This window comes from Rhea pennata, chromosome 12 (genome assembly GCF_028389875.1).
Source record: "Rhea pennata isolate bPtePen1 chromosome 12, bPtePen1.pri, whole genome shotgun sequence".
NCBI classification, from domain to species: Eukaryota; Metazoa; Chordata; class Aves; order Rheiformes; family Rheidae; genus Rhea; species Rhea pennata.
Window position 1 is genome coordinate 1,094,631 of NC_084674.1, and position 26,883 is coordinate 1,121,513.

General features: G+C 48.3%; 1 protein-coding gene across 3 annotated transcripts in view; it reads right to left on the minus strand.

Annotated features, from left to right (window-relative positions):
* The window catches only part of LMCD1 (LIM and cysteine rich domains 1), a 40,372-nt gene extending 14,120 nt beyond the window's left edge, over positions 1-26,252 (minus strand). Inside the window, exons 1-3 of one of the 3 annotated variants that reach the window (XM_062585977.1) lie at positions 26,194-26,252; positions 8,473-8,561; positions 5,703-5,958 (exon numbers count right to left, since the gene is read on the minus strand). In XM_062585977.1, coding sequence (XP_062441961.1) covers positions 5,703-5,958; positions 8,473-8,561 — 345 coding nt within the window. In that variant the 5' untranslated portion in view covers positions 26,194-26,252. Of the gene's footprint in view, positions 1-5,702; positions 5,959-8,138; positions 8,216-8,472; positions 8,562-22,942; positions 23,034-26,193 lie in introns of those variants that run through there. The other 2 variants (XM_062585976.1, XM_062585978.1) reach the window with 2 other exon arrangements.
* Positions 26,253-26,883: the final 631 nt, after the last annotated feature.

Consider the following 26,883-nt stretch of genomic DNA (forward strand, 5'->3'; position numbering starts at 1 on the left):
ACAGTTTAAGAGAAAAGGCTCTAAACCTACTGGCAGCCAAACCTTTATAGTTCACATAAAATCTTAATCCATGAAAAAAAAAGTAGTAGTCCGATGACTGTCGAGTTTCCATCTCTAAGACTGACAGCCAACTTCACTGGGCTACGGATTATGCATTGAAGGGAAGGTATTTGGTTATAGTTGCCTTCTAAGGTGGAAAGCAAGTGTAAGGGAACAGTCTGCAAAGTTAAGTCCCCTAGTCAGCTGGCCACTAGCCTCTACTTTAAAAGCAGAGTAAATAGTGATCTTGCCACAGGTGTGTCCAGGCTGGATTAACATCTGCAGGAAGATGGGGTCTGTACAGTTAACTTTGTCTGGCTTGGAGCTTAAAGGAAAGGGAGTTTCCCACTCGAGGCATTTTTCCTATTGTAGTGTGAAGAGCTAAGGGGCAGCCAGTTGGCTGTTTGCCATGAAGTTTTAAAGACCAGCATCCAGCTGCATTAAATTTGTTTCTTACTTGGTCAGCATTTGCAAATTTAATTTTAATGAAATGGAGCAGTGATTAACTATTTACTGTACATAGCCTAGTCTGATGCAGCCCTTTAACTCCAAGAAAGCTTACATGGCATTCAGCACTGAACAACCCACCATGCTTATATGAAACAAAGTCAGCTTCTACTTTGACTACATTCAGGCAAATAGAAATATTTCAGGGTTCCTCCCTCTTTCAATTTTGCAACAGTAATAGATAAATGATTTACCAGAGTCAGGGCCTCTTCCCTGTTTCAGGAAGCACATGTTAATGGTGCTGCAAGTTATGACATTAGACATCAAAACACAGTTTATCCTGCCACTGTGCAAGCAGATGATTGATGTCTGGAAGTTTCCTGGGCTGCAGCCTTGGGTTGCTCAGGAGTAACTGCTTACAGAGCTGGAGGATGCTGTAAAAGCAATCTGCTACAAAGATGGTTTTCACAGAAGTCCAAAGACCTAATACAAACTACAAAAGCAAAAGAAAAAAAAATCCAAACCAAAACACCGCCCCCCCCCAAACACACACTTCAAGCTCATCCCAGGCCTCACACAGATATTGCCCTACAAAACATAATACCATCAACACCTGAGAGCTGGAAAACCAGACAGAAGAGTCTAGATGCTGTGCAGTCATGCTCGCTGTGACAGAGTCGGACTGAGGTCTGCTGCAGAGGCAACACGAGCAGGGAGCAGTAAAACCGAGCATCTTAATGAAAGAAATTCTTAACTTGCAACAAACGCGCCAAGGCTAACATACACCCACACCGAGCTACAGGAGAGCAAAGTGCCAGCAGATGCACCCGAGACATCTTGTTCCACTCCAGGGCCAGACCCTACATTTTTAATACAAATGAAATAAAAGCAAAGTCAAGCCTTTCTCAAAAGCAGAATTATGTTAGTCAGCAGCACGGCTAGCACAGACATGCAGTATGATTTCACCCCTGATCAAGGGAATGCTTAAACTTATAACTGCAGAGGTCAAGATGTGTCTAGAGAACAGATCAGGAAAACAAAATTCAACCTGACACTAAAAACTGAAGTGAAGGACAACAGAGTTGCTTCTTTTGCTGCCATAGTGTATTACTACGGTCAAATGCTTTATGATGTTGCCTTAACTCAGATAATTAAGGAAGAACATTTTAAGTTTTCACCACTGTTAACTACTGGGTTTCTCAGATATTTTATAAACTGCTCTTTTCACTTTCCCCAGGAACTTTGGTATTAACTTCATAACTTATCCAGGCACAGCTTAACGAAAACAAGTTCTGAACTTCCTCCTATTATTGGACCATCCACTTCAAAACAGTAATATTAAAAAAATACCCAAAGTTTCCACTTTGCCTTCAGAAGGAAATTACTGGAGGCAAGTCACTTTTGCCCCGAAAGCTTTTTGGCAAAAGCCCCTTTTGAACTATCACGAGAACCGTTGGCAGCCAGAATTTTTCCTGAAAGTTTGTCAAGTCCATCTTTAAGCCAGAAGTTATCAAGGTTGCCTTCAAAGTTACTGAGCATTTTTTCTCACTTGAACTAAGATATCTTCCAGTCTTTCCAGACACGATGCCAATTTACAAAAGCTTCATGAAACACATCCATTTTGAGCCTCCCCACTTGCGAGCTCTGCAGGAATCCCATTCCACCGCTCTTGAGGGGCTGACTTTCAGGGGCGCGAGCTCGCCGGCAAGCCGGGCGCTGGATGCCGCGGAGGGGTAACCGCTCCGCATTCGGCGGCGCATCCCTGCCGGAGGGCACACATCTCGGCTCAGGCTCATCGAGGAAAGCAGCCGCCTTGGGCTGCTCTTGCCGGGAGCAAGAAAAGGGCCCTGCCCTGAAGGCGCCAGCTCGGCTCGGCAGCCTGCTTCTGAGCAGCAGAAACAGAATTTGATAGATCTGGAGCTGGGCACGACGCCTAATAAATCACGTTAGGTTGGAAAATTGCCATTATTGTTCTGCCGATCCCTCAACAAGTTCCATAATTCCCCCGGGACCTGCAGAAGGCAAACACTGGTTAAACAGAGATTCCAGCTGTGCTAGTTCTTACCAAAGGGCTGCGGGGGGAAGGAGGAGGAAAGAGCAAGCTACCAGCAGCAGTGCTACGATCAAACAGTCAGTCAGTCAAACAAGTGGGGGTCAGTCTTGGCTGCTCATTAAAGCACAGTGGTTTAATTAGCACCACAGGCTGGTCACATAGCTACACAATTATTTATAGTATGATCTGCAGGCCCCCTTCCACCAGTCTTTCCAAGAGGGTGAAGGCAACTGAGTTGGTCTCTAACTATCCAGTCTGTCACCCTGATTTGTAGTTGCATGCAATTTTACATTTTTTTCTCAATAATTCTTTTAAAAAACCTGGTTGCAATTTCAAACAGCTTTAAACTATTAGTTTAATCTGAAGAGCAAAAGCTATCCACTAATGACAGTGTAATATGTACTTTTTTAGTACCGCAGTTTAAAAATGAGTTAAATACTTTCCCTCAAGAAGTCCAGTGCTGGCTAGCTTATTTCCACATGCCTAAAAACACTTCCATTCATTCCCATAATTGCATTATATGCTTGCCAAGACCAAATAGTAGGCGCAGGAAGGAACACGGGGCAGGACATTTGCTTGCTTTCCAACCGTCCCGATGGCGTGGAACACTTGCTATCTGCCCGTTTTAAGCCTGAGATCATTCTTATTTGGTCAAGACCGTTTAAGCTGTAAGAAAAACAAATCCCATCTTCAGTGGCGAATTTGGGAGGGGTGGCTCTGCCAGCAACCTTACGCAGTGGAGACTGGCAGAATTAGTATCCATAAGCTGGAAGCTGCATCCAGGAGGCTTCTGGCTACAGATGTCCATCTAGCTCTTTTAGGTTAGTCTAGTTACAGTTTAGCGCGTACTGTCCTAATGTGCTTCTTCCCTGCGAAACGAAGCTCCACAGCATTGAACTCTAAGGCAAACAGCTCCAGCTACTAAAGCCAGCAGGATGCTAGAAAAATGGAATCACAGAGGGAACTGAGAACAAGCACGGCTGCACACTAACACACGCTCATTGCCTGCACCACACTCCCTTTCAGGGCCTAAATATTAGTCAAACTGTGCTAGCTTTAGATCCAACATTTTTTTCCTCACTGCACTGATTTAGTTACCTTCCTTTGGGGAAAATGGAGTCAGTTCCCTGCCCTTTACATCCCAGACCCAGCAGAAGTGACAGGGAGAACTGGAACAAATGCCTCGGGAGAGGGGACCGTGCCTCCGTCTGCTTCCAGCTGGAGGCTGCAGCTCTTGGCATGCGCCTGTAAGTTATTTCTTCTGCATCCCAAGGGGCAGTTGGCATACTGCAAACCCTCACTGTCTGTAACCCAGCTCTGTGCTGGCAGACCGTCTCCTGAAGACGAGGTGCTGCCAGCTTATCCCTGGGACAGGTGGTCACAGAATCCCTCTCGTTACTCTGCCATGACAACAGGCCCTTCAAACATACGGCCTGAGGTCAGCTGCCCCGATTTGTAAGGTCTGAAGGCTGTGCTGAGCTGCTGGGCAAGGATATTTTCCATTGAAGTGATGCCTTTCCATGAAAAGAGCGAGCTTGATGAGGGAGAGACACCAGATAAGGTGTTTCAGTAGCTCCTAGAGTTTCACATTTTCTTAGGACTTACAGAGACCTAACAGCGCAAAGCTTCGGTCCAGCTGGAGACCCTGGGGCTGGGAAAGAGCTGGTTTGCACTCATCTAAGCTGAGAGGTAGGACAAAAGGCAAGAGGAAGGGTAGGAACAGAAGCCGCCTCTTGAAGAGATCCCTACCTACGGCCTGACCCTTTGGAGATGATGGCCACCTTCGGAGCGCAGGAAGAGCCCTGGGACAGGCCTAGGCTGTCATTCATTTACGTGGGCTTTGCAAGTCTAAATGAAGCAAACACTGTCGGCCGGCTGGCTGTCAGGTCTTGGCTCCATTTCGATATTTCTGTGGGAAGTTAACCCAAAGGCCTAGGTGATGCTGTATTCAGCAGGAAATAATTCTGCATTCAGGGGAGTTTTCAGGCCATGTAGTTATCTGCAGAGGCACAACTGAGCAGCAGTTACAGTGCTAGTTAAAAACAGGCATGGCACCTCAAGTCAAGTCTAACAGTATTGATGTTAGCAAGCAAAGAAAATAATTACTATAAAGATAGTTATTTCTCCCTTATCATTAAAGCCCATTTTCATAGCATTCAAACAGAATAATTTACAAACGCAGTGAGATTTATATGCTGCATGACTACTCTCTGCATCGATTGAATTTCACTGCTTTTGAGACATGGACTCAAGTATAATTTACTGAAGTGTTGGCTGAAAAAAATCCAGATTACTGGAAGTGTCACAGATAACTGCCTCCATCTACGTTGGCCAGCACTTCAAGACAGTCCCACACCTAGCTTTGAAAAAGACCAGCCTTTCAACAGATAACTCAGGGCTTCTCTTACTTGCTGGGATGTCAAAGCCCTAAAGGTCTCTTCCTACCCTTTTTTCCCCCAGTTACAATACAATCCTGAAAATAAAGTTAAGACTGCTAAACCGCACAAAAAGCTTTTTTCCACCGTTCCTCCTGGAAGCCTGTGCCACCCCCTTTTTCCTTTTAGAGGTTCGTTTCCATGCTCTTAAGTGAATTCACAGCCCGTTTGGGCTCCATACTCCCCATGCCTTGGCCTGTAGTTACAGTTTCTCTCCCTCTTTGGTGACCTCCTCCGGGTGTATTTAAGGAGCATGATCACATCCTGCCCCAGACTTTGTTATGCAAGGCTCAGACATCCTGCAAAGGCCTGCAGGAATTGCTTCCACATATAGTTTGGGTTTTCTGAGCTTAAAAGTGCTTATGTGGGCTGTGCAGGCATTATATAACTGGCAGGACAGCAGAGATGGATTCTCTTCTCAGCAATGTTTTTTTTGGGCATGAGCTATACTGATGTGGTGAACTTTCTAGTTGTAAAACACATTAAGACTTCTCCTAGAAATGTAAGCAAACCTATAAGAACCCACTAGAGGCAACCAACTCCTCTCTTCCATCTACTTTGGTTATTTATGCGGTTTTCCCAAAATACTAAACATTACGCGCATTTTTGCTCTGTGAGGCAAACCATATGTTTTACTATTTTTCACAGTAACTTTATTCCAAAGCTGAGTTATGTTCCCCATTAAGCGACATTCCTCTACCAGCCAAACCCATTGCGGGTCACCTTACCAGCTTCTGGGTCAGTCCTGGCGGAGCCCATTCGTAGGTGATGGTGTCGAAGGTCGGGTCCTTCCGGGATACGATGGGATTGGTGATGATCATGCGGTTTCTTTTGTAAATGCGAACTCCGTCACCTCCTTTCACCCTGGCGGTGAGCGTAGCGTACTTCGAATCTGATAACAGGCGGCCAATTTTCCGATCGTCTTCCACGTCAGAGCTCAGGCTGTGATCCTCCTGGCTGCATTTGCATGACTTGCATATTTTCCTGCGGGCAACAAATGAGATCATCCTTTTGATATAAGCTGGACCGCAGGAGGCATGCGATCTTTTGAGGGCCCAGCCACCAAGCTTCAGTTGCTTTAAAAGGTTAAAGACAAAACAGGGTTACGACAGAAAACAAAAGGCTTTTGTGGCATGTGGCACGAGCTGCATTCGGGAATCCAGCATGATATGCCCCAGAGGAATGCGCAGTGGTGTGGAATATAAAACTATAAACCCCTAAGTGCTATCCCAAGCAAAACGACAGCAGTAGCACTAATAAACTGTTCCTACCAGCCTGCAGTTAGTTCCCATGAACTTTTAAGTGATGCTTAAAGGGATTTTTAATCTTCCAACCTCACCATGTAGTACCCAGCTGTAAAGTGTTGGCCTTCACTGTTACTGCACTTTATACTCCATTAAAACTGAGACTTCTAGAAGTAGAATTGATATCTAAATGTCTGTTTTAATTATAATGGCTATAAAATAGAAAGGTAAGTCTATGAAACCATTTTCTGATGGTTAACCCCACTCTGATGCAACCCCAACTATTTCAGTATGATTCTTCAATAAAGAGGATTCAAGCTAGCCTGTAATGTAATTAAGATAAACAGTAGTGACTGAACCAAATGAGCTTTTGAAAGTTTGCATTTCCATGCAGCTTAGGACTCAAGACTGCACAACACAAATTAAGTGCCACCATCTGGAAGCCTGCTACAACATCTAAGTGCCACAAGCAGCACAGTGTGCAGAGACTGTGCCGCACTCCAGCACGCAGAGGCAACGGTGGCAAGCTGCACAGAGCAGCAAAGCTTCACAGAGCTCAAAGAAATGAGTATAGGGTTTGCAAAACAGTCTCAGAGGACATTAATTGTCGTTCAATTAATGACATCTGGATATAACCCTTCTACTTCAGAAGCCCCAGTTGTTTTTCCCTTTTCAGTTTGCCAACAAATAGGGCATGCCAGAAGTTTACTGCCACAGCTCAGATGAACATGCAGTATTGGTTGGCTTCCATTAGCTACTGATATTAGCAGCTACTTGCCTAAATTTGTGTTTAAGAGGGGAAAAAATGAAAATAAAATATCAAACAGTGTTTCTGGCACTATGCATGTTATTGCAGCCATCCCTGAGCTTTGCACAGCTAGTAGCAACAGCTACTTTGCTGACATAGCACTGAGCTCCTGAAATAAGGTGACTTTGCTTTACTTTTGCCAGTTATTCCAGCCACATACGCCGTCAGGGACAAGCGCAACAGCAAGGCATGCTGCACAGCACCTGCCACAAGCGCAGAATTATCCTTTTGGTTATGTCCCCGCATCAGGGATGGGGAGAGGAGAAGGGTGTGAGGTCTTGCTGGAACTGCTGAGAACTGGCTCCTGCGAGACATGGCAGTGACCCGTTTTGACACATTTTTGGTGTTGCGAGGAAAACCCCGACTCCTGCACTCACAGGCAGGAGCTGCTGCAAAGCAGTGACAGGGACTTGGGCTCTGACTTTATTTCCCTGCTTTTCTAATGTGGCGGGAGGTAGAACCGAAGTCCTGGGGCACCAGGCAGGGCAGTAGTGCCCGTACCCCTGCCAAGCCTCAAGCAGGTACTGGTCCTCGCTCCGACCGGGGTGCTGCACTGGTGCCAAGTCTCCCCGAGAACGTTGCTGGGGACGGACACCAGCTGCACGCTGCTGGCACCAGCTGGTATTGGTACCCCAGCCGACCAGCCCCAAACCAGCCTAGCCAAGCTCTCGCAGCTCTGCGGACACCGGACGTGACAGGGTACCTTCCCTGAGTGTAACGGCAGGGAATATTCCTGCACGACGCGGGGCTGGGCAACGCGCAGCATCTCGCAGCTGCCAGCGAGCAGCGGGGAAGGAGGGCTGACGCGCACAGAAAGGCACTCAGGTTAGCAGATCACAGACCTAAATACATTTCCACACCTCAGCCATTATGCATTTCACCGGGGTGTGCTGGCAAAGCCTGCTGTGCTTTGGAACAAAAATAGACAGTTCAGAGAAGTGAGAGGGAGGAAAAAGTCTTGTTTTGTTTTACAGCTCTTCAGCTATCCTGTGCAGTGTTACAGGTTTCACCTTGCAGCCCCCTGCACCCACCGCAGGCAGCCTCTTCATGGCCATTGGAGCTCTTCGCTCCAGAAGCGTGGGACAGTAACCTTATGCATCGCATACACTTACCAGAACTGCTTGAGCATCTTCTCTCACTTTCATGCAAACTGTCTCAAAACAAAAAGCCAAAAAAGGAAGAAAAGAGTCCTTTGCACAGCCATCCCTGCAGGTCTACGCGACCTGGCCCACGCTGTTAAGACCAGAGGCCCCGTACCGAAGGGACCACTTCAGGCCGCGTGCAGCCTCGGGGGCGGACCCTTCAGTTTTGTCCTCCCCGCAAAGCGGTTAGCAGCTGCTGCCCGGGGCGCCGCGACGCCGAGCGCAGCTCCGCGGCCGAGCCAAAGGCCCCCGAAGCCCCGGCCAGGCCGGCAGCCGCCGGGCCGAGCGCGCGCGCAGGCGTTACCTCCAGGAGTGCGGCTCGAAGCCCCCGCAGGTCCCGCGGCAGCGGGAACACGGCGCCCCTCTGCCCGCCGGCGGCTGGCTCCCCGACATCTGCAAGAGAGGAGGACGCGCCGTTGGCGGGGACCCTCGCCGCGGCGCGCCACGCCGCCGCTTTACGCGGGACGCCCCGGAGGAGGCTCCTCTCCCCAAGAGGAGCGCGGCCGCGGCTCGCACGCCGGCCGTACGCCGGGCTCTCCGCCGGCACCAGCGCTCCCGCTCCACGGCTTTCGAATGCAGAAGTTTACTTGGTGACATTCGCATATAAGAAACAATTTACTTGGAAAGTGTAGTATTAGTAGTAAGAACAAAACCAGTATAAACAGATGACTAAAAACTGCGGGACCCTGGACTTGCTGTTTTAAGGCATTCTATGCGCTTTTATAAGCCTTTTCTTTCCCCCTCTGAAATTTAAGTCTATATAGAGGACTGCTCATCCTCGAGAAACAGAGCCCCAAAGGTACAAAGTGGTCCACTTCAGCTCACTCCTCCCAGGGGACGCCAGTCATTTGTGCTCAGTTTTCCCCCACAGCTTAGTCTTTCCAGGTCGTTTTGGAAGCCGGGGCTCAAATCCCGGGGCCAAGCATCCACCGAGCTCTCGCACGCTCACGCTGCAGCAGGACAACGCGCGATGGGGAGGGCGGCCTCGTGGCAGCATCCAGATTTCTCCCATCACTCTTACGGTTACGTCCCACGGGTTCTCTCTTCCATAAAAAATAAAATAAAGATTACAGAAACATTTATAGATACAGATGAAGTATTTGCTGCGGTACCACCTCAGACGCAAAGTTCAGTGCTATTTTCTGTTGCCGGGACCTAGGCATTTCTCTCGTCATCACCATTGCAGCATAACAGGACAAGCAAGTTTACATCGCTGTATCCTTGTTTTGAAGAACAAACATAGGAGACTAAACTTCAGGGGCTGTAACTCATTAATCACAGCAGCTATAAAACACTGCATTAGTCACTGAAAAAAAGACTTCTCATCCCAGGAATTCATAACAATACAGCTTAAAAGGGTCTTAATGTGCACGCGTGTGCGCGCACCCTCTCTGTGCCTCTCACCCACAGAATAGGACATTTCTAACTCACCTCTCAGCCAGTGCTCAAGAACAGATGACATTTAAGTTTACAGCAAAGACCGCTTGGCTACCTGGCACACAGCTCCAAAACTGACTAAGTTTTATTAACTGACTTTTATTTATTTTTTCAAAAACAGACTCTGATCCTAATGAGTTGGACAGAAGCTGAGTATAGGCAAGGGACCATGAGTGTTAAATTTAAAAACACAAACATCTGGATTAACTAATTTCATTTAGAAAAATTACATTGCAAAGCCCAAACAGGAAACAAGCAAACGGTAAAGTATGGTCAGCAGCCTGCCTGTGGGACCACTGAACCAGACAACTGGATGCTTCAGTCTACAAGTGAGAGCGCAAAATTCAAAGCAGCAGACAGCCTCCAGCTCTGAGCTCCATATTAGAATTTAAATGCAATATTCTGCTTTATTACCTGATTTTTTTGATCAACTCATTAATTTATTCTACTTGTCTAAATATGGTTTCTGCTTCATATTCCAGGTCCAGGTTTGAGGTTAGCTTCTCTTTACTGAGTCTAAACACCATGGAAGCACCTACTAAATCAATACGCACCAAACCATCCAAGTATCGGATCTCAAACGCAGGCTTGCACTACTTATCACCCAAGTTGACTGCATGATCTCTAATCTTTCGTGGTCATACCCGACGGGAAAGCCACTACAGGAGCCAGCAGATCCAAGTTAGACACCGGTCCCACTGCGGAGGCACAGACTCCCAGAGCTGCTGTGGTTCTGGCTGTCCATTGCCTGGGCAGTGCGGGTGTCCTGAACCACGACCCGCGACTCGCAGAGCCTGGGGTCAGCAGGATGCTGCCCTACACCACCACGCACTGAACAGCCCACAGTTCACGCAGGAGACAGGTCTGGGGCCCTCACTTGAAGGGCTGCCAAAATTTCCGTTAGGCTAACAGGTTCTTCAGCCAGCGCAAATGCCGTTGAGGACCTGGGGTACGAGAAGGTAACAGGCGTGCAGATACAGCCACCAACTCCGACACCATACAGGCTGGCTGGGCATGGCTCGGCTGCAGGCACACAGCAGCCAGCACGGACCTGGCAGCCAGCCCCAGGAACATCTAGCTTGCAGCCCCTACCTGGCCCTGTCACAACCTCCCAGCACAACAAAACACCCTGCAGAAAACACTTCCTCTCGCAGGGCTCATCAGAACAGCAGAAGCAAGGCAGGTTTCACCTTCCCACCTCCAACTTGGCAAGGTGGCTCTGCCAATCTCTCCCCAGAGGTTTGTTTCTAAACTTTCACTATAGTCTAATCACAGTTACACGTTTACTCAGCTCAAACAAATATAATTAAATGGGTCAGATAGTGGAGTCTCAGCTCTTATCTTAAGCTGCCATTGTTTCATCTGCAGAACTAAACCCACCAGCATTGACAGGCAATCCTTGCCTTGGAGCTTCAAAATAAAGGTTGAGGACCCGTTTCTTGAAGAACAAATGAAGGAAGCCCAAGCTGCTGTTTGCTCACAAACAAATTCAGATGATTTAGCCACCAGCCCTCCCATTTGTTCCACTGCTCTAGCCAAGGCTTAACTTGCATTCCTGAGCAATCAGAATCTCCATATCCCCTTGGACACTCTCACTTGCAGCTTTCAGTAGCATGTCTTGCTGCTCCTCACCATGCACACAACTACAGGACAGTGCTATAGGACATCAGGGAGCAGAGATCACAAGAGCAGTGCATGGGGCTGCTCTGAGCATGGGCTCTGACACCTCAGAGGCTCTTGGACACATGGCCCCAGAGATGGTTGAGGTTCCTCTGCTTCAGCAGCAGAAATTTCCAGAGATGGGAAACAGGGTGGGCTGGTGGCCCTCCTCCACCGCTGCCTGCGGAAGTGCAGCAGACTCAGGCAACTCCATGAGTTTCTAGGGTGCTGAGCACATCAAGCCCCCAGCTTGTAGGAAGGAGCACTTCACCTCTGCTTCTCCAGTTGCACTTTTCCCTGCAAGCCTGGACCTCCCTGGGCACTGACTCCCCTCTCAAAGACTAGTAAAGCACAGCAACATCTCTGTATTTGGAGGACAGCATATTTCTCTCTTCCTCAAAAGTGAAGGGAGGTTAGAGGCACTCCTTATTTCCATCTCTGTGCAGGGGCCAACCATAATACGAGCCTCTGCCCGTTTTCGGCTGCCTGGTCAGCAGCGCTTCCTGCCCAGATATGGAACGTCTCTTCGCAGCTCGCAATTCGCACTCTTAGAATATGCATAAAAGGAGATTTTTTAAAAAAAGAGATGCATAAATAAGACATGGCAAAAAAATCCAAACCCAGCAAGATAATGTGAAACAAATGCTCGCTGACTATCTTAGACTCCACCTATGCCCAGGACCATTTCAAAACACAGTATTAAAAGAGGAGATATAACAGATCTGAATGGAAAAGAGTTCAAAGAAATTTATAATGCCTTTAAAAAAAATGCCTGTGTCAACAAACTGCTTGGAAGAAAAGCAAGTTCTGCTCACCATGGCTGAAGATACAATGCATTTTAAGATTTCTGTTTTGGCTTTTTGTATATTACAGCATTCTTACCATTAAAAAAAGAAAGCTAGTCTGTGCAGAGGAAATTCTTAGCTAGTGAAATGACAGAAAATTGAGCCCATTCTACCCACAAAAACATCACAGAACAATCCCAGGAATATGCCAGCCTCCCAGCGTTGCACCATGGTTTGTTATACTGGCCAAAGACAGGGCCATCCTAGATGCTGGCAAGTTAGGAAAATGGCTGGAAAATAGACAGACAAGAAAGCAGGAAGAAAACTCAAGACATGATTCCCCCTTGGGGTAGGGTTTAAGAACCCATTTGGGAGTAGTGAGGCTCAAGAACAGGTCTGGCAAGACAGACACCTGCTAGAAGTTGAGATGGGTCAAGATCTGGCTCTGCCAGCCCTTCACAACTCAGCTGCAATTTCAGGAGGTTTTCCCAAAGTGCTGTTACCCTCAGAGCAGTCCAGCACCCCCTGGCCAGTGACCCTTTGGCACAGCTTCCACTGGCATTAGTTTGACAACGGAGTTTGTTGCAAGCAGACTGTCCTGAACAGCAGATGGAAGAAATGTGCATCTCACTCACATGACTCAAGGCTTCATAAGCTACATAAGCTTCTTCTCGCTCTCCTCCCAACAGTGGTTTCCAGCATCAGAGAGATGTTTCACTGGAAGACACTGAGCAGGCCCGGTGTGAACGCTCCTGCAGCGACAACCACGGCACTCACAGGCTAACAAGCCAGGCTCGTGGACCACGGGCAGGCTAGGCGCAGACCTCCCAGCACTGAACAGATGTACTCGTATCGTAAGCACAAACGCTCAGAGATTACTCCACCCTTTCTAGGGTTACATCTACGGGAACAGGCACTTTCCACTGTTATGTAATTGGCTCTAACTGGATGCAGACCCTGCTAGGAGACATGGCTTTGTGGTCTGCACACATCCCATCTTAAAGCAGCAGTGAGAACAGCTCAGAGGCACTGCCAAAAGCACCAGTCCTGTTGGCAGCTCAGATCTTTCTGCAGACAGCGATAAACAGGCAGATACACTGCACAGGAAAGAAGAGTTGGTCTTGCAAAGTACTTAACTTCACTGCTTCATGTAGCCATTGAAGTACAGGGGTGACTGCTGCACTGCACCGTGGACACTAACTCCAGGGCAGATCCAACTAGGGATCTGGAGCCGCTGCTTTCCAATATTTTAAACACTTCTTAGCAAGAACTGCGTCCTGCTCTGCATAGCAGAGTTGATTCATCTCAAACACACCTCGTTTAGGGAAGTCAGGAGAGAGGGAACACTCCGGTTTTCTTTTATACTAAAGGAAATCCCAGTCCTGCCCTCCCCTGCCTCTGTCTTTTCCAGTTTTTCTAGAGATAAGCAGCTCTGTGCTCTCTATGCAGCCGCTTGCAGCCCAGCACAGTGAATCCCTTATTTAGCTAGGCAAAAATGTAGCTGTGAAATCGGACTCCCGCTCCCCACACAGAGAGCTGGGCCCAGCCTCTGGAGAAGCAGCAAGGTAAAGCGGTATTTCAGGATGCCGACCATCCAGCTTCTGTGGGTTTTAGTAAGACCATGGAACGTAACATTTCAAGTTGATTCTCAGTAGTTCAAACCAGGATGTTGCACAAAAGTTTGTGCTGCTAATTACCATCAGACATTTTACCTGTTCCTTTCTTACAAGGAAAAGCAGCACTGAGTTTCTCTCAAACTTTTTGTTCAGCAAGGCCAACTGCCCAAACTTTGTGGTGCCTCACTGCACATACTAAACATCAAAATAAATAGGTTACATTCACAGGTGTTGAACACATTTGCAACAAGTGTCAATCCAAAAGCCTCTTGTCCCAGAAAGGTACAGAGCCAGGTCCAGATTGGATGAAATCTATTCAGTTGCCTTGGCAGTACTAAAAGGCAAGTTTTATTCTAAGAAAAGACAAGCAGCACAGTTTCAAGGATATTTGTTGATTTTGGAGTATTCATATAAGCAACAGTCATTGAAATGTTTGGATCGTTTTTACAAAAGCCACTGAATAGATGTAATTGCAAGTGAGTTGCACAGATATCACACTTACAAACAAGATGCATTGATGATGCAGTGGAAAACAGTGTTGCCTAGTAGTGATGTGCCAGGTAACCTCAAAAATGGTTTCGGGGAGTAACGAGTACAAGAGATGTAATGTCAATATAAAACGTAAAGGCCACAGAAGCACAGGTAGGGAACGCTAACCCCTGCAGCTAATCCCGGTTGCGTCACGGTTGGTTTATTTCAGGTCGTTCCCGAATCCGGAGGCTGTGCTGCGCTTCTGCAATACACAGATTAACCTCCGGCATGCCGTTAGGACTTGATCGTAACGCTTTGCTCTAAGGACTTTGCAGAGCTCCAGAGACCTGAAGGGAATCACACACAATAAAAGCAGACCTGTGTCTAGCCAGGTTCACCCACCTCTGCTGAAGAATTTGTTACTGAGGTGGCCTAAGGGAAACAGTCTCAAGTCTGCCACTTGCTTTTAGTGATGCTTAGGGCTTTCTTCCTTTTCTTCTGCTTTAGACTCCTAAGACGAGGCTGCTCCTTGCATCACCTCTCTGGCCATGCATGAGGTACAGGCCAAGATGGACTTGATAAACGAATTTGACCTCCAGCAGAAACATGTGAAATGTCATGAAACAGCAGCACCAACTGGGGCCTTGATAAAGTTACTCAAAACCAAGGTGGAAACAGGAAAGTGGAGCCAGCTTCTGCTGTGAAGTCCTTCATTGTAACAAAAGGACATAAATGAAGTTGCATGATCCTTATCCTTATCTGATCAGGGATGCTTAAAACATGTCACTTGGAAGATCTTTAGTCCTCACTTCTCCTACAAGGAGAAGTGTACTTCTCCACAAAGATTCTCATTTAAGTATAAAAAATATATAGCAATTCTGTAGATGGAAAACAAATAGCCTGAAAGAAAATGGGCACCTCCTAGGAACAAGGTTACATACACTCTGTGAAAACAGTGCACGCACCAGAAAACCCCACATTACTGGTGGCAGCAGCGCCAGTAACATGCCACTGATGGAGGAAATTGCCCCAAAGCATTTACAGATGGGTTACTTACCACGCTGAGGACTTTGGGACACAGACAGAGCACAGCCACAAAAGGGGGGTACTGCAGAAAGTCTCCAGCTCTGGAGTTTTCGCTCTGCAACAGACCCAATCAAACTGGAGCATAATTTTGGCTGTACTGGTCTATCACCTTCAGCTTGCTTTAAAGACCATCCGAGGTAGTAAACGCACTACATTCATGGGAATTTCATTCCTGCTCCAATTTAGGGGCTCGGTTTTGAAGGGTTGGGAACCTGCAGGATCAACAGTCCGTACTGTTTGACGGACAGGGACAATTTGGCCACGAGAGATTTGCCAGCTGACTGGATGTGTTAAAGGGAAAGCAGAACCTATCGCCAGAAGAAATTCCTTTGTTAAAGTAGGATCTTAAAGAGCGTCAGCCTCCAAAAATAACATAGAGATGACCCTGTAAAAGCTCTTTCCTTGGTTCTATCCCATTTCAAAGGGGTACAAAGTGAATCTGGAAGTTTATGAAATCTGTAGTAACAGCTGTTACATCTTAGAAAATGTTAGGTTTCCAAGGAACTAAAAATTGAGTTTCTTAAAGCATAGTTTTAACAGTGGTAAGTTCTCCTATACACACATTTTCTAGTTAATAAGAACAATCTTGAAACCAACTGCAGGCACAATAGGTTATGACTTTCTTCAGAAGGAGCTGTGGTGAGCTTTGCGCAGCAAGCTCTGCACTCCTTCACCCCACAGTTTGCTCGTCATGGTGCCTCATTCGACTGCTGTAATCAAGTTGTATTAGCAGCTATGTAAGAGCTGCAAGCCTGTTTCAGAGCAAGGCCAATCACACCTGAGTACAAGGAAAACTTTAGTTCTTAATGTTAGCATGGATAACATCATTCTACTCAGCCAAGTTCCTCAGGACTACTCTATACTGAAAGTTTGAGGAAGGAGGACCCTTAGTACTGCGCAGTAAAGTCCAGAATATAGAGTAAATTAACTTATTTTTAAGAGCAGAGACAGCCTTGTTCCCTGTCTTAGCCTCCAAAACAAAGCAACTTTGCAGTAATACCTTTCTGCGAGGCTCACGTGTATCTAGTTCCTGCACATAGATCTGCTTTAACTGAAACAGCAAATGGAGGGCAGGCTGGAGAGTCAACACAGTCTGGGTTCAGCTGACTGCAGCTAAACTAACAATATGCTTGAAGATGCAAGCGTTTCAGAATAGCAAATGGGAAGACCTTAGTGCCTTTACATGCGCCACAGGTACATCTACTTCTGAAATACTGTGGCCAAGTACTCTGCTCCAAGGAACATTCTGAACTATCTGAAAGAACAAACAGTAGTATCGTAAGAATTGGGAAAAATGTCATGGCTTGAACTCTAGGCATATCTCACAGTATTTAGTGTATCACAGAGGAGCTAAAGGCAGGTTTGATTGCAGTCGATCTCTCTACCAAGCACTTTGCACCGAAACCTGCAAGTGCCTCAGGCTGTCCATACGCTGGAGCACAGATCCATAACCCATCAAGCAGCCCAGCTACCAAGAGTCCTTTTCTCCTTCCTGGCTGCCCGTTACCAGCACTCCATAAATCACACCTGAGGAGCAGGGGGTTGCGAGGCAGGCTGGCAGAACCACCACGTGGTCAGCACGGACTAAGGCACCTGGCACTCCACGAGTTACATTCATTTTCCTGAGGATCAGCAAGCTCTGCTCACGGCCACGGGGTCATTGCTCCTGGTGCAGGCATGGGAAGGAACAAGCGGCCCGAAGTGAGGCAGAAACAGCAGGATCACCTATTTCTGCAGCAGGCGCAAGTACAGGCGGCTGATCTGGAGCGGCATCCACACAGGAACTCAGGCCTGAGGTCAGATTTAGTTTTGGCAAGTTTGGTTAACATGGCTGCTAATCAAAGGCTCTGAAAGCTTCAAAGAATACACATCTTCCCAAAAGACAGTTTATCTATCGGACATGAAGCAGGAGTTGATTCAGCTAGCTCAGACTTAATCACTGTATTTAATGCCAGAAGAGACCACAATTACTACTAAAGCAGATTTATGAGCAGGCTTAAGGGTACCCCCACCAAAGCACTATTCCTCCCGATGCATTGCTACATGAGTCACCGCGTGCTCCAGTCTTTTAAGGGCGTTTCAGGAGTACTGCCCGCAGCGCAGGCTCCAGAACGGGCCGCCGAGCCAGGCCCTCCTGCTCCGCAAAGAGCTTTCTGGATCCCGACAGCACTTATTATGCGGCACCTTATTTGGAGGCTGAAAACTGCAACAGAGACATTTAGCTACCTCAAGTATGTTTTTTCCTCCTTTTTAGGAAGGGAGGAGAAAAAGCTGGTTTCCAAAAAGTTCCTGCAAGTTCATAGCAGCGTTTCAGAGCTGAGGTCCTCGTTTCACCTTCCTTGGTGGGCAGGCTGCTTTCCCCCCAGCACCCACACTGAGTCTGATTAACACCGATCTTTCAGAGGCTACACCCAAAGACCTTCATGCAGCCTTGGCATCGACACTGCTTCAATAAATCACAGCCAGGGCCAAAGAGAGTTAAAAGGAAGCTGCAGGAGTGTCTGAATGCTTTGGGTGCGGTTCCTGCAGCTGCAATGAATTGGAAATTAAGAGTTCTAACTTTGAGAAAGTCCCTTCAACCAAGAAGGGAAAGGTCATATGACATTTACACACATGGGACTAGCTTGCTTAGCACAACTGTTTAGGAATATTATTGATAGAGGTTAATTTGTCATCATTTAGATAATGTTTATTTGCTTATACTATAGAGCTAAGCTTGTACAAGAATAGGGAGCTAACTCATACTTCCTCTAAATATTTATGCATAGGCTATACAGTATTTGAAGTCTTAAATAAGGTATCAGTGCTTCAAATAGCTATAGTCAAGCTAGTGTAGGGAATATTCACTCTGGAATATTCTGTGTAGGGAATATTCTTACTAGTGTAGGGAATATTCTTACTCATATCTGCATTTCCTTAATTCAAACTGAAAAGCAGATACACTAATAGAAAGGAGATTCTTAGGTACCTGGTTTGAATTAGAGATTTTTTTTCCCCCCAAGCTGTGAAAGGTTTGCATCAGTCTCAGAAGTTTGAAGTTCTGGCTGCTTGTCTGAATGAGACCATTTGCTACTTGTATAAGCATATAAAACTAATCAAATGCAGTAACAATTAGCAAGGTAAAACTTCTGAGGGTACTCATGCAGCATTATGCACATTGCAGCACAGCAGTATGGCACAGTAATTCTGAAGGTTGAGCTATCTACTAAGACTCACCAGTCACAAGGTGAAACTGAAGAAAGTTTCAAAAAAAAAAACTTCTTTTTTTGTGCAAGTATGTGGACAATGGTCCAAATTTTCATTTAACAGAAAACTTTGAAAATTTGGCCTTAAAAAAAAATCCATGCAGCTGTTGTTTAAATACCTAAACTATTTTGCTGCCTACAACACTGAGCAAAGGTCCTTCTACTGCGTGGAAGAGCAGTCCCACTCAACCCTCTCCTGGGTGGCAGGAAACCTCCTTTCAAGAGCTTGGCCTCATGCACCTCAATGCACAGTTTGCAGCGGTAATCAGTCTCACTCCGCATTTCCTAGATAGTTTTCCAATCCTATAAGATCTTTTCAGCAAGCCTGCAAGGAAGTGGACCACCTGCTTCTGATTAAACCTGCCTCTCAAAGACTGGGTGGGGGAAAAAACTCCCCCCAAAGGCACCACTGGAGAGCTGAAACATTCCAGAGAGCGCTCTGGCAGACGTGCTCTTCGGGAGCCACAGCAGTAAGCACGATGCAAGGCCGGCACCACCCGAGCTCCAGAAGGCTCCCTGCTCCTCTGAACCTCCGGGGTGGATGAAGAGAGCGAAGCAGCACGCGAGCGACCTTGGCGCAGTGCAGGCACACGTGACCGAAAGCTGGATGTTGCACCTACGCGCAGCGCTCGGCGCTACGGTTCTCTCAGGATCTCATTTAGCTGTCCAGCGAGCGAACCTTGGGTGGGATCAAGCCCCTTTACCCATAGCCTGAGAACGGAGCCCAAGTCAGCTTTGGGATGGCTCTGAAGAGACACTTGATGCGTCTCGCAGGCAAGCACCACTGGGTTTCGTTCGAGGAGGACGTTGCTTGCTCGCGCTCGTTAAGCTGAGCAGCGGGGCACAACACGGGGCTGATGCCCGCGTCAGCACTGCTCGCACAGAGCCGATGGGAGCATCACTGCCCTCCCCAAAACACGCCGTCCTGGGAGATGCACATAGAGCAGACTGTCCAAAATAGAGCACTTGGACTAATCAAAACATGAAAAATAACTGTAAGTGTGCTTTAGAGGTGCATATATTTCCACTTTGTTGGTGTTACTACTAAGGAAACCGATAGCACAGCAGAGACCAACAGCCTTGGCCACTTTTGCAGCGCTCCGACCTAGCTTAGCAGTTTCGCTCATTCAGCTTTACGCTCCTGTTTTCTCCTGTCGACGAGTGACAAGTCTCCTGGATTTGAGCAATGATATCATGCTGGGTGCAGTTTCAGGTGTGGTGTTCCCCAGCCAAACCATGGTCCTGGCACAGAAGCGAACCATCTGAAACTACCACTAGAAAACCACCCTATAGGGAAGGGATTATTTTCCAAGTGGAAAATTCAGGGCTGTACAAGACAAACTCTCCCAGATTTCTGAAGGGCTCCTTGACAGTGCTTGCAGGTGGAGTAAGTTTATGGAAGTGACCAATGATCCTCAGGAGCAGGATTATTCAATGCAGGAGCCTGCTACTATGATCATTTTGACTCTGAACAGCAAAGGAGAGTTCGGATCTGTTCTGTTTATGTAGATGAAAAACATTTATTGTAGACATGACTTAGAAGTAGTTTGTTTCCCAACCAGATTCAGTAAGCAGGCAGAGTTATCCAAATTAAAGGTCACAAGATAGGGAAAAAAACAACACTTAAAAAAGACTATTTTAAATTTATCCCACAGTGAGAGAACTTGAAGTTAGTCAGTGGACGAGGTAGCATCATCTGGAATACTGGAAGCACTAATTGATATTGCACTTTGCAGAGGGAGAAGTTTATTGCCTTTTGTTTTGGCAACATACAAAGCACAGGGAAAAGCACTGATATCCGAGGAAGCTATTTCAATAGAGCTGCCAGATTTCAACCTACAGGATGACAGAGATATAGTAGACCCAGAGCCTCCGCAAATATCTTGCTCTCCAAAAGCACATAGTTGGCAGGATTCCCTTCTCCAGTAACAATGTGTGAATTAATGATAAGGAAAGGGCAAATTTAAAAATAAGGTGAACAGATTTTTCCACTAGCAAGAAAAGAAAGCTTCAGACACTTGGTCTACATTATAAAAACAAGTTGTAAGTATATGGAATGAATCATATAGGATTATATAAGAACCCACCCAAATTTAATTAAACAGTAGCTGCGCTAAGTTCCAAAGTGTTCAGGTAAGTATCTTGTTTTCATCATCAATTATCCTTCAGTTAATCAGTTCTGTTATTCCTGCTTCCAGCAGGAAGAGAAATGGTTGAATTGTGAGAAATTGCCCCACCCCACCCCACCCCCCAGTACAGTGACATTTTGCAATTCTGTAGCTGCTCCCAGCAGGTTTCTACACCTCCTAAATCTCTCCTCAGCTCTGCTATTCTCATTTTACAGCCGAGGAAACGAAGACAGGAAGAGTCAAGAGATGTGGCCAGGGGCACAAAGGCATTTCAGGAGGAGGTAGGTGTGCGAGGGGCATGCCCGAGCCCCTGCCTCGCCTCTCCTCCCCACGTCCTGCCCGCCCTTCCGTCAGGGGCTCAGCTGGCCAGGCGCTAACCCTGCAAGTTAGCTGCCCTTCGACGGCTAATGAGAACTCGTGGCTGCCACAGCCATCTCCAGGACTGCAGCCCGTGTCCTGGATCAGGACATTTAACACAGGAACGGGTACTTTAAATAATACTACTGCTCAGTTATTATATCCTGATGATCTGGATTAAGACGTGTGGCCGGCAGGAGCTGCCTGGCTGTTTCCCCTCCGAAGACTCCTTGTTTTAGTTGGCACTTGCAGGTGCTTTTTTGTGGAGTAATTGCAAAGCAGGCTTGGTAACAGAGGATAGGAACAAGGGCTTTTTGTTGCCTGGAGCTTCATAATCTTGATGCATGAGTTTCTTAAACAGAGAAAAATAAAGGTTTTGCTTTTGAGTGAAACTGCTCCAGATTCTCACAGGCAGCACATGAAGTAGTCTGTTTTGTGGCTAGTGATACCCAGAAGCTGAACACAGCATCTGAAGGGTCCTGCCACCTCAAATATGGCCTATGGTGCCATGGCCAGTTGCCCACACCTTTTGGGCAATCTTGTTCTTGCATGTTCCTGCTGATAAGATGGAAGTTTTTTTTTTTTGTTTTGTTTTGTTTTTGTTTTTTTTGCTTCCCATGACAGGCTCTTTTGCTAAAGAATGCTGTCAGAAACACTTTGTCAAAGGTTATGCTAAAGCTAATCCTGAGAGACTTTAGCCCATTGCCTTAGCAGGCTGGTTCCAAACAACACTTCCACCATGACAACTGGAGCTAGATTTAACTTTCCTTTCATTTATTCAGTAGAGACTTTGTCACTCTAAAGGCAAAACCAAGTCTAGTGAGGCCTCATCAGGATTAAGATCCACTCTAGACTGTTCTTCTAGAGCCTGGGGTCCTGTTCTGCTGCTGCTCTGGCCAACACCTACATAAATGTGCTGGAGCTAGGACTGTTTCCCCACAGCAGTGGCTGCTTCTGGCCTTTCCAGCTTGCTTCCTCAGGCTCCTCTGCTTCCTTCAGGAAGCTTTCAGAGGTCTGAACAGCCTTGAACACCCTATGCCACCAGCAAAGATATCCATAGGTATCCAAGGTAGGCTGCATCAGCACAGCTGCAGGATACCCTCCTTGCATACTGAATTGCAGCATTTCCCCTGCGATGAGCAACAGCAATGCTCAGCCTGGCTGCCTGCACCAACAGGCATGCTGCAGGAGCGCAAGGGACAGGATGGACGCAGCAGAGGTGCTCCCACAGCATGGATGTCCTCTCAAGCCAGTCCTCTTCCTCCCCTCGTGCTGTCTGACATCCCATACGAAACTCAAGCACCTAAAACATCCAACAGCCACACACAACTGCTAGAAATAAACACTACTTTCATGGCACTTTTTAATACAGGAGTCATGTGGCCATTTCGCTGCATCATGTGAAGTCTGTCTCTAAACCATGGCAAGAAGTTTTAATGTTGCAGGCAGAAGCAGAACTTATGCAAATGCACATTTCTGAAAAATACCTGAAAGGTACAGGTAACAGCATCCAGAATTAAGCATCAGCAGAAAAATCCTTTTGCATTTTTGTTTCTAACTGCTCATCAGCTGTCTTTACTCCATTTTGTAGTGTTTTTATGCATAGTTTTGACTTACAAGTAGTCACCCAGCACATGCACTCCTTATGTTCCAAATGAACCAGAGATGAGCAGTAGGATCACCTATCCCCTCCCCCCAAAAACATGGAAAAGACTTTCCTTTTCCCTGTCCCTTTTATCAGTTCAGAAAATTAATTCCAGAACTACTTCCACATGTCTTACCTGTCAGCAACCCTAAGCCAAAGTTGCTATTAATTTTCAGTTTTAGCAACTTCCTTAGAAAAAGCACTTGGCATTTCACTCGAGACACCGGTGAGTAGGAGGGAGCAGGAACAGCGCGTCTGGCAAGACAGGAGTGTCATTAGAGGCAGACGGTGGTCTGTGCCTGCTCGGAGACCACCTGTAGCTGAGGCAAAGGAGCTGCACTTACATCAGGCAAGGTGGGAAGAGCACGGGGAGTCAGCTTGGTGACCTGCAAGAGGAAACTCCTCCCTGACATCTTCCCTCTTCTTTCAGCTTTTATCTTTAAATGAAGCAATAGATTTGAACTGGGGCATCCAAATACCTCTCTTCCTGGGGGGCTGAAATAATATTTTTCCCATTTTTAAAAATAAAAAAGACAAAGCTCAGCCCAGACAAATACTCCAGACTCCCTCCATGCAGGAGGAAACGATTTTGTAAATTTATGGGACTAGATTTAGGTCTGAGTCCCGAAATAAGCTCTTTAACCCCTCTATTGCTTTACAGTTTCATACCTATACTAGTCAGCAGGTCTCCACCTCGAGATCAACACGTTTCCCTACGTGACTGCTGCAGCAGTGTTTTCCCTGCGGCTGCAATGTAGCGACGTGGTCACCTGGAGCAGAGATCTGCACTGTGCAGGAGCACACGCCACCCCGCAGCGCGGCGTGCGCAAGGCGAGACGTCACCACCGCGCTGGGGCGCGAGCTGCTACAACCCACCCGCCCGGGCAGAAACCCCGTCGGGCAAAGGGGGCCTGCACCAGCCTTTCCTCACGAGACAGAGCTTCTGGTAACAGGGACTACAGCCAGTCTGCACAAACCGTCAAGAAAAACCTGCCAGGGATAAATAACTTTCTATGATTTAACTGTTTAAAATTATGAGGTCTGACTTTCAACAGCAGAAATGAAACCGCTTGTACAGTTCCTGACACCGTTTACACAAATGAGCATTGCACATTTAAATGACTAATGCGATTGCTCTGCACGCACAATCACAGCACTTGCAGTGTTTACTATCTTCATTGCCGCATACCCAAATTGCTTGAAAATGTTTTGGACAGAATAGAAGTTTTACAGATGTGCTCTGAAGACTACTTGTAGGCACAACCTCTGTTACTTGAGTGCAGTGTCTTCTCCAAGACAGAGCAGCCATCTGCAGCTCTCCACGGAGCTCTGCGACAGAGGAGCGCTCACGGTGGGGAAGGAAGGGAGAAGAGCTTCACGGATTTAGTTCAAGTATCCTGTACACCTCGATCAAGCAATACAGCTCATGACACGAATAGAGACAGCTGAGTCTCCCTTACTCTCCTTGAGTTTAAGGAGCTTTAAAGTTTGGACTTAGCGAGGACAAGCTCTCAACCCCTAGCAGGGCAGAGCTCCCTTGCACACCTGCTGGAGGCTCCTGCCACCTCCCGAGGTACCCCGTCATCTTGAGCTGCACATGTAGTTGATCTGATTTTTCACAGCAGCAACCATGCTCTTTTCTATAGCCTGTCTGCTCTGCACTTCTGTAAAACCCATGCTAGGGAACTGAAGGACAAAAAATTGAGGAGAGAAAAAAAACTAATATTTGTATTAACTGAACAAAACTTTACATTGGCTTTGAATAGTACTTTTGATAAGCTGGGTTATTTTCTTCTCCTGAAAAAAAATACTGACTGAATATAGCGAGAACAGCATACAAATCCTGGTGCCTTTTGTTTCCACCGTCCAGTTCAAATAGCTCCAGTAAGGCACAAAATGCCAGCCATCACGCTTTATCTTTGTTTTCAGTTTTAACTCTCCATTTAGGATTTAATCTAAACAACCCATTTGCCAAACAACGCCTTCCTGCTCATGCTGTTTTAATTTCCTCAAGGAATCCCATAATATGCTAGACAAGACATCAACAATAATTAAACCCAACAGTGATTGAAAAAAAATATTCAGGGCCTTGCAACAAGCCCTAATGAATTCCAGACTTGCCTTCGCTGCCTCGCTCGAACGGGCTGCGCGACGCTGCCAAGGCCGATTAAAGCTTGGCAGGGTTTCGCCCCGTGCCCAGAAGTGCCCTTCTGACGAGTCAGGAAATTAAGCAGCCGTCTTCCGCAGAGACACCTGTGTCTTCGGACACGCGTTATTCAGACAGTGACCCAAATCCCGCGCTTTTTCCCCTTTGTTATTATGTCATTTCATTGCCTGTTTGAAGCACGAACCCGCTGGGCTTCGCCTGCCCTCGCCGCTGCGCCCTGCTCCGGCGGAGGTGCCCAAGGCCGGCAGCCCGCCGCGAGCACCGGGGCGCCGCGGGCGGGCTGGAGCCAAGGTGCCCACGGCGCCCTTCCCGTGGCGCCCAGGGACGCGGCGGTGCCCGGGGAGGCTGCGCCGCGGGAAGCTCCCGCGCCTGCGCTGACCGCCTGCTGGGGCCACCGCTCTCCCAGGCAGGACCTCCCCGCGTTCACCAGCGGGGCATTTCAAGGCTAGCGGGACAGAGGGACACGTCCACCTCCGAGACGGAGGGCGCTTCCCACCCCGCAAGCCCTGGAGGGATCTCCAAGGAGAGCAGGCGCAAGGCGGGTCGCGCAGCAGGGCAGGCGGCTCCATCCTGCACGCAGAGCCCGGGCCCGTGCTGTGCCCAGCCGGGATGGGATGACACCCGAGGAACCCGGAAGGGCTGACAAACATCCAGCTCCTCTAACCGCTCCATGACAGAGAGGCTCATCAGTTGAGGTCACAAGAACGCCTATTTCTGGGCAACCCACTGCACACGTTTCTAGCCAGCACCAAACATCCCATCTCTTCGTGTTGGCACCACACCAAGAGGGGCGCTCAGAGGACACTGTGGAGGGTGGAAGAGAACTGGGATCCTCCAGGCCACTGCAAGCCCTCAGCAGCCTGCTCAAGAGGGGTGAGCTTTTCCCAAAGTGTCTTTGAGCAATTGCCCCAGCAGATGCAAGACTAGGAGAGGCAGCAGGCAGAGTCCTTACACAAACTAATTTGGATGACAGGCAGTTGCTTTTCTCACTGGAGTTTTATTGAAGTGGATTTCTGGTATGGAAATAAGAGCAAATCCAGATGTATTTTCAGATCTGCTCGCTTGTGGCCGGGCAGCACCAGAGAGGACCACATCTGCCCAAGGACACCACACCGCTGGATGTGCTGCGCCCTGCGTTTCTGCCCTCTACGCGTTTTCCTACCAAAACGCAGCAAAAGCGACTCGCTGCAACGCTTCACGGGCTCCCTTCCGCGCTGCGAGCCGGAGCGCGCAGCCGGTGCCACCGCGGCAGCGGCCCCTCCCGCCGCGCCCCCCCTCCGCGGCGGCTGCTGAGCCTTCAGGGCAGGCGCAGCGGGACCGGGACCGGGACCGCCGGGGAGGCTCCGCGGAGCGCGGAGCCCCGGGGCAGCGCGCAGCGCACCGCAGCGCACCGCAGCGCACCGCGCCGCGCCCCCCGCGCGCACCCACCTCGCGCCCGCCGGGCTCCGCCGCTCCCCGCGCGCGGCTACGCGGCAACTCCGGCGGCTCCAGCGCGCCGCCGCTCGGCCCCTTTCATTGGCGGCCGCGACTCCCTCGGAGCCCGCCACAGCCAATCCGCGGCGCGCCGCTAACTTCCGCGGCCAATGGCGCGCGCCCGGGGCGGGGCTGGGGGCGCGCCGGCCTGCACGTGTGCGCGGGTGCGGAGCGGCGCGGAGCCGCCCGCGGCCCCCCGCGGCGCGCAGCCGCCGCGCCCGGCCCCCCCGCTCCTTCACGGCGAGGGCTGCGGCGCTTAGAAATGGAAAGGGGAAAGGAAAAGAAAAGGAAAGAAAAAGGGGAAGGAAAAAAGGAAAGCAAAAAGAAAAATTAAAAAAAAAGAAAAGAAAAGAAAGAAGAAGAGAAAGAAAAAACAAAAGAAAAGGGGGGAAAGAAAATGGGAAAGAAGGAGTGCCCCAAGGGTGCTTTTAGCCGCTCGCCCCCACCCGAACGGGGGCCGCTCCCTACCCCAACCCTCCAGCGACGGCAGAGGAAACGATGCCGCAACCAACATGTTGGTTTAAGGCAGGCAGATGCTTCCCCAAGCCGCGTTACTGTTTTTCTCTATGAAACTGGGAGCGGGAGGGGAAGGAACCGGGGGCGCTGGGGCCAGAGAGACCGCTGGCTGCATCGGCGTGAGGGCAG